The sequence below is a fragment of the Peromyscus californicus genome, unplaced genomic scaffold (genome assembly GCF_007827085.1).
Source record: "Peromyscus californicus insignis strain IS unplaced genomic scaffold, ASM782708v3 Scaffold_5__1_contigs__length_169319896, whole genome shotgun sequence".
Classification (NCBI taxonomy): Eukaryota; Metazoa; Chordata; class Mammalia; order Rodentia; family Cricetidae; genus Peromyscus; species Peromyscus californicus.
The window spans coordinates 56,849,951-56,862,062 of NW_026294573.1; the positions used below are offsets into that span (position 1 = coordinate 56,849,951).

The 12,112-nt window shown below is 37.7% G+C and overlaps 1 protein-coding gene across 1 annotated transcript; it reads left to right on the forward strand.

Moving 5' to 3' along the window:
- The first annotated feature begins 623 nt into the window (after positions 1-623).
- Eqtn (equatorin) lies at positions 624-11,904 on the forward strand. Its single transcript, XM_052718253.1, has 7 exons — positions 624-1,162; positions 2,167-2,253; positions 3,752-3,835; positions 4,405-4,449; positions 6,043-6,102; positions 9,362-9,515; positions 10,807-11,904. The coding sequence occupies exons 1-7, from the start codon at positions 961-963 to the stop codon at positions 11,210-11,212; spliced, it is 1,038 nt and encodes a 345-aa protein (XP_052574213.1). The 5' UTR covers positions 624-960; the 3' UTR covers positions 11,213-11,904.
- The last annotated feature ends 208 nt before the right edge of the window (positions 11,905-12,112 follow it).

Sequence of the window (12,112 nt, forward strand, 5' to 3'; positions counted from 1 at the left end):
TACAAGGCTATATATATATACACACTGGAGTCACCTTTCAACTAGCTAAGTATGAGATAATTTTCTCAATTGAAATGTGAAGTAGAAGTTGGACCTTATTGAAAAACATGTATTAAACAAAACAAATATGTTACATCTTATGAAGAAAATAATTCTTAAAATAAAAAAGATGTTTCATAAAACTTTCCTTAAAGAATTACAGTCAAATAGTTTATGAATGAGAACTTAGAGGCTATTTGGATTGTTTTGAGTTTTGCTTTCTCTGACTAGATTTTCGTTTTGTTTTGTTTTGTTGTTGTTGTTGTTGTTGTTGTTTTTAGCAGATTGCAGCACTCTGACAGATCTGATGTCGTTAGAAACAAAACCCTAAGCTCCAAAGGTTTTTATGTCATTATCAACAAGATTGATTATTTATAATTCATGGACCAATAACTAACATTATTTTATGAAAACACATTTGTTATCTTTCAAAGAAAGAAGTGTTTATTTTTAAAAACTAAAATCATCGTAACACCAAAAATGAAATGGTCAATAGAGTCACCAAGTTCTGGGCATTTCTCTGGCATTCTGTTTCCCATAAACAGTGATGTCATAATGTCCTACTGAGTCTTAGGTCCTGCTGAGCCACAAGAAGGAAGCCCTGAGGAGACAGTAGATTGCTGGATAAATCACATTAATTTCCCAATGAATTTTATATTGTTTATCTTTTTATTTGTGGTTTTCATCCCAAACTTTAGCAATCTACAGTCCAATGTGGAACGTAAGTAAACATTTAAAATTAGTCAATCAGAAGGTTGATTCTCAATCACAGAAAGTCAGCATATGGCAGTTTTCTGCAGGATGATTGAAAGTTGAAGATGCAATATAATTTAACTTTTAAATCTCAATCTCTAATTGTGAAAAAATTTCAGTGAGAGAAAGCAGTAAAGAAAATTAACATATTTTATTCCATTCTGTGTCATGTTTTGTTTTTCAGGGAACCCTGAGGTGATGCCTTCAGATGAAGAACAGTATTATTCAGATGATGAAAATCTGGCTAATAGTGCTCCTCCTGCACATGAAAATATAGATGATACTCATGTTATACATAAATCAGAAGAAAATGAAGAAGATACTCCTGCTAATGAGAAAACTGGCAATTACTATAAAGACATAAAACAATGTAAGTGTTTTAAGTTAATAGCATATGTATGACTGATTACACTGGTTTGATTTTCCTTAATCCTGCCTTATAATCTCTCATCACCATATTATTTCCCAGTTTTGAAATTCTAATTTACTTTGTAGGCATTTCAGTGTGTAAACAAAGCCTTATTTCTTACAACTTTTTTTCATGAAGTGTTATGAAATTTTACAAGGTTATCTTTGCTGCTATTTCTGTCTACTGTGGTTCATCCTGGCATCGTGATACTTCCTTTAGTAAAAACTGGTCTATTTGATGGTAAGTCAGCCCAAACTTATTTTGAGGCGTGGATCCATTTCTTAACGCTGCTGAAACAAAAATGCCACAGATTAGGAGGATAAAGACAACAGAAAACTAGTTTCCTATAGTTCTAGAGGCTGGAAGTCAAAAATCAAAGTAGAACCAATCAAGTAAGTGCTCCATCCAAAGCCAAAGGTTGAGAACCGTTCCTTCCTTCAGCTTCTGGTGGCTCAGGTGTGTCTTGGCTTGTGGCAGCAGCAGTTTGTGCCTCACCCTCTTCGTGTCCTATTCTCCTCGTTTCTTCCTGCAGACTCCCCTCTTGTATGAGACAGATCCAGCTAGGAGCACACCCTCCTCCAATCTGGTTTTAACTGGATTATAAGCTCAGCAACCCTATCTCTAATCCTGTCTCATTTTCTGATGTACTGAGGTTAAGATTTAGTGATATTTTGCCTACAAATTCATTTTGGCATCTTATAGCCATATACATATTTTCCATGAATTTCCTTAATTGTTTCTCACAGTTATGTATCATAAGAAAATTAGTTTGACTTTTTTCCTTATGAATTTTCAGCTTGCTCCTTACTCCCCTTCCTTTGAAAAAGTCTCATATTTTTTGTTGTTTATAATTATTTTTTCATTAGTCAGTGGATACTTTTTAAAGTTTAAAAATATGATGAAAAAAATGTAACGGACAAGCAGTGATTACTGGTTGCTAAAGACTTCTGATTTTCTGTTTGTAGATGTGTTCACCACACATAATCCAAATGGCACAGACTCTGAAATCTCTGTGAGTGCCACAACTGACCTGAAGTTTGTGCTGAAGAACTGTGAGTACTAAATGCACAGTCCACAGCTCCACAGGCAAATCCCTTAGGGCGGGATTCCAGAACAGACCAGGGACAGGGGTGAGGCCTATGGTTCTCCTCTAGAGTCCATCTTGTGCTTCTAGGCACCACCAGAGTTATGTCATCTCCTGTTTTTGTTTTTCCTAAATTTTCTTCCACAACAATTTTTTTTTGTGAAGCACTATGAGCATTCCAGTCACCATTACAGAGGAAGCAGACAGAGTCTCTCAATTCTGTTTTCCAGTTTGCATGGAAAGAAACATTAACTAAAGTTAGGATTCCAGGCTATTGCTCATCTTTATTAAACCCATATTTGTGGGTGTTTTTCTCTTTTATACTTTGAATGGTGTGAAATAGCAAAAAGTGACTCTTTCTGGCTATGGCAATTTTGACACTGGGACAGGCTCATTAATGCCTCATTATTAATAAATTTACTTGACAGTAATGGAGAATTTGGGCAGTTCCAAGCCTTGTGCCAGTCACACTTTTAGGACAAACTTAGTTAAACTACCAGGAGCATCTTGCTTGTGTAGAGCAAACATCTTGAGTTGTGTGGGGAAAGTTACAGTTAGCTGACTCTTAAGCACCCCAGACACATTAAATTTCCAAAAAAAAATGAATTACTGAAAACCATAGTACCCAAAGAAGAGATTCCAAAACCATAGATTCCTACCCCACAACTAGAAGATTGTCAACAAAATTGGAATGAATAAAACTTTGTGCCTTCTACATGTGGGCGTTGTAGGAACGTTCCAGAAGAGCTAGCCTATCAAGATAGAAGAGCCCCAGGATAGCTCTTTCACTAATGATAAATTGCTTCAGCATAGTCTCTAATGCTCCATGGAGAGTGGGGTAAACTGAGGCACCTGGATGTAGGAATAAATGGTTGCATTGTAGCTTGGACTTTTCACCTGTTTTGAGTTCTGTCTGAATATTTATTTTCTACCCTTTCTTATTAACAGGATACCTGTGATGGATTTGTAGGCTCTGTGGATTCATTCTGCCACTCCGTAGAAATTCCCCTTTAGTGGGGTAGTATCCCATATGGAACTTATGCTACTGTTTTTTTGTTTTGTTTTGTTTTGTTTTGTTTATTAAGTTATCTGATACAGCTGAAACATTCAGTGATGTGACCACATCGACACATTGTAGGCTGAGGTTTATACTAAGGCCTGTGTAGGGAGCCTCGTAAGCCAGCCATCTTAGCCAATAGCTCATCATTACCTCTAAAGGCCTGGGTTCCAAGCTTTTCTTCTCTTTCACAGAGCACAGACGTATTAGTCCTATTTCAGGCAGCCCGTAATCACAAAAACACTCTTCTCCGTTGCTTTCCTTCCTACTCTTCATTTCTGATAAAAATGCCATTCTCTCTCCTCTCTTCTCCCCTTGTCTTTGTTCCATTTGTAGTCTTAAAATACGGAAACCCCAGACATTTGGCCAATGTTTTAATATGTTGAAAATACTTTATCTCTTTTCCTAGATAAACTCGTCAGTGCAACTACAGCTAAAACATCTGCCGGTGAAGAAGCAAAACCTTATGAACACTTGCGTAAAAATATTCCAAGTACTAAAACTACTACACTGTATTGATATCTGGAGCATGTTATTCTATAACTTAGGCAATGAGCTTTCACTGCTCTGAACATGACATAAGTGAATAGCATGCCTAAAGAATCCATACCACTATCATTTAGAGCCATCCTGGAGTCTTTTAAATGGCAAATATGTAAGAGTCCATTTTCAGAGGTACCTGACCAGCTATAGGAACTGAACTGTTAAATATTTAAATAAACATATATATATATAATACATTTATAAATGTATCTACAACAAATATATGGGGTATATTTTAATATTTTTGATGAGAATGTAAAATTTTCTACTTGATTAAGGAAGAAATGTATCTCGAGTCACAGCAATTAATGTTTCCTAGGATTATTTGAGGGAGGGTCTTAGGAGTGGGAGGCTGCATATTCAAAATCACCATTTTATTTTCTTGCCAAGATCATTGTTCCTTATAAAGTATTTGTGGAGCCATAACAATCCAGTATAACTCTCCTAAAGTTTTTGAGGGAGCACATAATTGTAGACAATAGATTCTCACCTGTTACCCATGTCATCTCTTTTGAACAGCATCAACCCCCAATGTGCCTGCATTTTGGACAATGTTAGCAAAAGGTAAATTCATGCAGTTAGGTAACTGGGAAAATGTTTCTAACATTTCTATTTATATTAATTATCTGATATTTTATATAAGAAAGACAAGACTGGTCTAAATATTTCTAACAATAATTAATAAGTTCATGTTTGTTGCCCCTTGTAATAGCAAATGTAATGTGCAGAGAAATGATAAAGCTGCAGTTTCCGATTCTTTTGCATCCAGAAGTATATCCTCCAACAAATGTTATAGTCTCAAGTGTATCTTAAAATCACAGAGGACATTTGCTGGTATAGGGGAGCTGGTTTTCTTGTCCTTGTGTTGTAAGTAACTATCACAGTCTTCCTGTTTTATAGCTTTGACTTGAGAAACAGATAAGCCCAGATAAAAAAAACCTTCAACTAAGTGCATGATCCAGCATTTTAAGCAAAGTTTTTGCCCAGTATAGTCCCTCCATGTTTGGGGCAGCATGTGTATAAACACACAGAGATGCACATCTAAGTGATGCACATGTAAGTGCAAAGTACCAGTACATATTTGTGCATGAAAGTAATGTGTATAGCATGAACACACAAGTATACATGCACAGCACAATACATAGATCAACCTATGCATTCATATAGTTTGTGCAGATATAGACATATGTATTAAGATATGTAATGAATTTGTCATATACATATACATTATAAAAATGAAATATACATCATATTCACTCAACCATTATTATTTGCATATTGTGTATTTACATTCAGTATTACCTACTCAAGACTAAGATCTCTGTTAACCTAAAATCAATATTTGTAGAACCTTCAAGATCATTTGTCGATATTGACACAATTTCAAATATTTTTAGTTGCCTGACAGTCATACCTTGAACTGGCCTCTGTGGTGATATTGTGTTCCCCAATATATCGTGCACCCTAATAAACTTTTCTGGGGTCACAGAAGAGAACAGCCACTAGATGTAGAGGCCAGAAAATGGTGGCACACACACCTTTAATCCTAGCATTTCAGAGGTAGAGATCCGTCTGGATCTCTGTGAGTTCAAGGCCACACTGGAAACAGCCAGGCGTGGTAACAAGAGCCTTTAATCCCAGGAAGTGATGGCAGGAAGCAGAAAGGTATTTAAGGCATGAGGACAAGGAACTAGGCCTTGTTAAGCTTATAGGCTTTTGAGCAGCCCAGTTCAGCTGAGATTCATTCTGGATGAGGACTCAGAGGCTGCCAGTCTGAGGAAACAGGATCAGCTGAGGAATTGGAAAGGTGAGGTGGCTGTGGTTTGTTCTGCTTCTCTGATCTTTCAGCGTTCACCCCAATACCTGGCCATGGGTTTGTTTTTATTAATAAGAACTTTTAAGATTCATGCTACAGGCCTCTAAGCATAGTGTTAAATAGTTTGTTAATGTCCCTAAATACTATAATGGACCCTATGGGAAATACACATGTATCAGATGAGCTCCTTGGAACCTGAGTTATAGAGATGTTCCCTTTACAAAACAATACTACAATGAATAATGAGAACAGACTTCACATAATATACACACACCTTTACACACATGTAAAAATTTTAGTAAGTGAATCTTACTTATAACATCAACATATTGTTTTAACAGCTATAAGTGGATCAGCAGGGAACATGGGTGATAAAGATCAATTCTTTCAACCAATTCCAGGTAAGAACAAAGTACTTCAATTAATAGATACATAAATATCACCTGAATTTTAGTGACTGCATTGTGAAACAATTTCTCATAAAAAAGGGTAATGAGTATATGTGGGAAAGTGTAATGATGGTTAATGCCATATCAAAGAGGACATTGATTACATTAGACAAATTATACTTCTCAAGTATTCTTGTTGCTCTTTTACCAATGACTATTATCATCTCCCTGTCTTCTGACTCACAATGTTGAAACAGATTAAGACAGGTAAGTGAATAATACATATAATATATATAGTCTTTTAAAAGTAAGCTTTACTTTAAGGTTTTAAATTTAAAGAAAACAATAGCAAAAAGTACAAAGTTCTCTTATCCCACCCTCCTTTGGTTTCTACTTTTTTGATGTTAAGATTTTGTGTGTGTGTGTGTGTGTGTGTGTGTGTGTGTGTGTGTGTGTGTGTGTCTGTTTATGTGTCTGTGTGTGTGTGTGTGTGTGTGTGTGTGCACCACATATGTGCAGGTACTTGTGGAAGCCAGAAGAAGGTGTCAGATCCCCTGGAACTGGAGTTACATGTGGTTGTGAGCCTCCTGACTTGGGTACCAGTGGAAAATCATATTAAAAGGCAGTGTTTTAATTTTTCTCACACCCTTTGTCCTACAAGTAAATAATTGTAAAATAGATATATTTGGTGGCATATCTGTCTGCTCAGTTCTGTAATGAATTATTTGAAAAATGTAGCCCTTGCCTTGAGCTACTTTAAGAAAATGGAATGAGTCTTATTTATATTCAGGAATGGCAGTGGTGAGTCACCTTAGAAATAGGTTGTCATCTCTCTACTTAGCATTTAAGTGACTGAACTTGGAGTTGACTGGTTTTCTACCATTTATTGAGGACACACTATAAAGCATGTATTCTGATGTTTTAGCCACATCATGCCAGTTCTCCCAACAAGCCTATATGAAGAAATTGAGGCATAAAGCAAAAGCCAGCCCAAACCTGCAGTTAACTTCCTGTAACTTCTAGTGTTTATACATTGTAAAGCCTCCTCTGGTTCTGACCTTGACTTTGATAAATGTGCTGTGTTAGGAAGAGTAAGGGATTTGTAGAAAAAGGAGATTGAGGCAAACTATCTGTCAGATATCCTTTGTTAGGAGAGTCCTAGGCAGCCATGAGGAAACCCTGAAGTGAAAAGCAATTAGGAGAGATAGCATCATGGCCCATCAGTAGGTAGCCATGATAAGGCCTTGAAAGGACATAGATCCTTCAGTTCCTGGAATATCAAGAGAGATACTACATCATGGCCATAGGCAGCTATGAGGATCTTTAAAAGGGCTAGACCGTCTAGTTCTATCAGCTTCCTTCAGATCTGGAGTGTCTGACTATTACAGGTTTAGGACTGAGTAGAAGATAAACTTCCATACCATCAACTTAGTGTGACCTAGCCTATGTGGCCCCTGACACAGAGAAAGGCTCTCGACAAGAGAGTAAAGCTACAGTACAAGGTTGTCTTGGGCCTAGCTGTCAGAGAAGAGAGAAGGGTCGGGAGAGAACTCAGTGAGAGCTATAAGGTCACAGCAGTTCTCTGTAATTCTCTCCTCCCCTCTCTCTGTCCCTCCCTCCCTCCCTCCCTCCCTCCCTCCCTCTCTCCCTTCCTCCCTCTTCTCTCTCTCAGACAGGGAATATGGCTTGATTTCTGGGAGACAAAACAGCAACTAGAGGTTCTATGAGTTAACTCCAAGAACACACCCATTTATTTATTTTTTTATTTTCATTTAATTTTTTTTTTTTTTTTTTTTTTTTTTTTTGGTTTTTCGAGACAGGGTTTCTCTGTGTAGCTTTGGAGCCTGTCCTGGATCTCACTTTGTAGCCCAGGCTGACCTTGAACTCACAGAGATCCGCCTGCCTCTGCCTCCCGAGTGCTGGGATTAAAGGCGTGTGCCACCACTGCCCGGCATCACAGAATTACCAGAGCTACACAATGACATCCTGTCTCAAAAAAGAAAGAAAGAAGGAAGGAAGGAAGGAAGGAAGGAAGGAAGGAAGGAAGGAAGGAAGGAAGGAAGGAAGGAAGGAAGAAGAAAGGAAGGAAGGAAGGAAGGAAGGAAGGAAGAAAGAAAGAAAGAAAGAAAGAAAGAAAGAAAGAAAGAAAGAAAGAAAGAAAGAAAGAAAGAAAGAAAGAAAGAGAAAAAAGGCTTTGGGAACTAGAGGTGCATTTAAGGGGGCAGTTCATTTTAATATAATCTACTTGATTATTCCCAAATGGGTCTGAAAGTCAGATAACAGTCAATGACAGCTGTACACATTCCATTCCACTTGCTTTAAGATCACACTGGGATAATATAATTTTTACTCTTTATTGGTATTAGGAACCTAGACCTTTCAACATGCTAGCGAGAGCTCTACTGGGCTGTATACCAAGCACAATAATTAAAATGTTTAAAAGTCAGAGAAGACATGGGAGTCTAGATCTGTCATTGAATATTACCTACATATTACCTAGAAAGTCACGAAGGCCCTTGAAACACTGTGAGTGGTCGTGGGAGCACTGTGAGAAGGGAAATTTCAACATTAACTATATTTTGTCTGATGTATTCTCATGAACATCCAAAATCTGACAGTAAAGAAACATCTTCATCAGATTTTATGAGATTCTTAATGTCTCTGGAGCCAGCCATGATTTTGTGACTTAACTCACTTCCGAAGTCTAAAAAGTCACTTCTCTTTCTTTTTGTAATATTAAGCACACTAACTTCAATCATCTTGGTAACAAAATTGCAAACTTATCTCTTCAGCCTTAGAGAGGAAACCACCAATACTACACACTTTTAATTCAAAAGAACAACCAGTGTGTGCCCAACAACAGGACATACACCTTTCCTTTCAGAAGAACCAGCACCTTGTAAATTGTTCTAATTACCTTTTCCGAGACAATAAGCTACTTAAAGTGGTTTCTAGTAAAGCCAAGAAGAAAGGCTGCTCCATAAAAATGTTTTCATGGGTACCTTGGGCTTAAAAGCACATTTTGATTAGTAGAAGATTTGCAAACTTCTGTGAGTATCTAAAATGGAGTTAAGCACAGCTACTCCAAGATTGTTATGAAGACTAGAGAGAAAAACTGTGTACGTGGATGAAAAATGGCCTTTTTTTTTTTTCCATTGTCTGGGGTAGGAAGAGTGAGCTGTGAATGCTGCAGTTATCTTCTGTTATCCTTATTCCTCAAGGAAAACATGCACAACAGTCAGTTTTCTGTATTGTGTTTCTTTCCTCCCAGGCTCTGATTTGAACAATACCAACGAAGACAAAATGTTAGAGTTAGAGGAAATCAAGCTCAAATTAATGCTGGGAATCTCACTGATGACCCTTATCCTCTTAATTCCCCTCCTGATATTTTGTTTTGCCACACTGTGTAAACTGAAACACCTAAGGTAAGCCTACTGGCCTTTTCAGTCTTCAATGCTAGTCCGTGGCATCATACTCTCTCCCTCCCTTCTTTAGTGGATTAATAGGAATATGTACCCTCCTCAGTAATGGATAAGATATTCAGCTCAAATCTACTTCCTCTATGCATTGGGAATGTGAGCCCTGTTTCTGAGAATGTCTCACTGTATTTGCCCCCAGTAGTTTAAATAGTCATAAATAAAGTCACAGTTGATCAGGAAGGATATAGAGACTTTAGACAATGCTTCCTCCCTCTGCATTCCTACAAAATAGCCCTGGAGTACAAAGGCCATTTATTCTCTTCTAATTAGCTCATTTGCTTGGGGTTTAACATTTAAATTTTTGGTAGCCTTGCTTAAGACCTTGAAAGAAACAGAAAATCTGCCACTTTTATGCCTTGAGGCCTAGACATTTGTCTTAAATATTCATTTATCTTTTCTTATAAAAATATGACTCCTAACAGTGTGAGTTGGGTGTGTCTCTCTTTTGCCTGCTCTTGGGACCCTCTTCCTCCTACTGGATTGTCTCATCCAGTCTTCATATAAGGGTTATGCCTAGACTTATTGTCACTGGTTATGCTGTGTTCACTTGCTGTGCCTGGGAGGCCTGCTCTTTTCTGAAGGAAAATGGAGGAGCAGTGGATCCAAGGGAAAGAGGAGGTGGGGGAGAACTAGGAGTGGTGGAGGGAGGGAAGGCTGCAGTTGGGATATATTGTATGAGAGAAGAATAAATAAAAAGAATTAAATATATATATGTATATATATATATGTATATGTATGTATATATATATTTCCATTGAACCTGAGAGCCTGGTCTCTTTACAACATTTTTTTTGTACAGTATCATAAATTACTTTAAACCTCCCTCCACAGGATTACTTTTTAATCTTCACCATTCCATTCCCTTTAATTTTACTCTTTGACTGTGGTGCTTTGATAAGGTACTTCTTCGACCCATTAAACCTGTAATGTTAAATGTTTATTTTCTCTAATTCAGCTTCATTTTATGTTTCTTGTTAAGCCTTTATTACTTAAGGCAATCTTTATTGTTGGCTTTTAAATTCTAATATTGACGTTTGAGACAGGCTGTGTACACCAGGCATTCGTGGTTCATTTACACGAGGATTAAATACAATACGACTACAATGAAAAACAAACTATACCCTTTGCATTAATTAATACATTGGACAGACTCTGTTTCTGTTTTTAACTGTTCTGATTTGAGTTACATGTATATGCAACTAACGATAACTCCTGATGTGTGTTCTCTTCTTTCTAGGGACAAAAGTTATGGCAATCAATACACTGTGAACCCGGAGCTGGCCAATCTGTCTTACTTCCACCCCTCAGAAGGGGTATCTGACACATCTTTTTCGAAAAGTGGAGAGAGCAGCTCATATTGGGGCAACACTTCTTCAGACTTGAGACGATCCAGCTCAAAAAAATCAAAATCTAAATCTATGGATTTTTCTGCGGACCCCAATCAAATAGCCTTAGGTGAAAGGCCAACATCAAACTTCCTTCCGCCCGAGCAGTCAGCCTTCCTTCCTTCTGAGGAGCCATACTTCCTTCCTCCTGAGCAGCTGGGTGAGCAGCCCGGTGAGAATGCCTTTGTTGAGGCAATGGATGCGCAGCCCATGGTGGATAGGATACCTGCTGATGAGGAACAAACGATCTCTGAGTAAATAACTTTAATTCTTTGGTCACTTAAAGAAAAAAAGATCTTTGTGTTTCACATAAACTTCCTAATTTTGAAACTGCAAGTTTCAGAGAAATCTAAGTTTTCTGATGTCCTAAGGGCATATTCAATAAAAACTATCACAGTTGTTATTTGTTATATGAATTATTTAAAAGAAAATGTACAAGGAAATAATTTAATGGAAACTCATCAAATAAAAACAATGCTGGAGACTAGGTTATGAATGGTATTCATGACTGTAAGTGGCTCAGTGATAGACCACTTGACTAGCATGCCCAAGACCTCATTGGGACCATCAACCCACCCATCCATTCATCTTTAAATGAGGGCATTTACATCTTTACCTTTACCTATGCCTGGATACTACTATCTACATCAAGGCCAAAAACATCTGGCTTATGTTTCACTAACTAGACAGTGGTACCACCAAGAGACAAAACTAAGTTAGTGGTAGGAACTGCGGGCATTCTTGAGTTGTTTTGAAGTGATGCAACTGCTCTCACCGATTGCCAGCAAAATAGCTCAGCTGGAAAAGCTGCTTGCCAGACCCTGAATTGACAACCTGAGTTGGATCCCTGGACCGCACAGTGGAAGGAGTGAACTATTACTCAACTCCTGCTTGTCCTCTGACCTCCCTAGGCATGCTGTGGTGGTGAGAAATAAAGCATTTCCTCCATTTCTAAAGTACTTGTAATCTTTTGGGATAACGTGTTGTGCCAGAAAAATCATGGAAGAGATCATTCTAGCAGATAATTTCCTAGAGAGGGAGTCATTAACTAATTTGTTTAACAGCTCTCACTCCTATCTGTCCCAGGCACCCAGAACCATTGTGCTTTAACTGAAAAAAAAAAAAAACTCAAAGGATAATTGAAGTTTATTAGTAACT

What these genes read in the sequence shown, in the direction of transcription:
- Eqtn (XM_052718253.1), top strand. Translation starts at nt 961, where the DNA reads ATGTTTTGTTTTTCAGGGAACCCTGAGGTGATGCCTTCAGATGAAGAA. An exon ending in CTATAAAGACATAAAACAAT is followed by an intron (nt 1,163 to 2,166) that starts GTAAGTGTTTTA and finishes TTCTGTTTGTAG; the next exon opens with ATGTGTTCACCACACATAAT. An exon ending in TTGGACAATGTTAGCAAAAG is followed by an intron (nt 4,450 to 6,042) that starts GTAAATTCATGC and finishes TTGTTTTAACAG; the next exon opens with CTATAAGTGGATCAGCAGGG.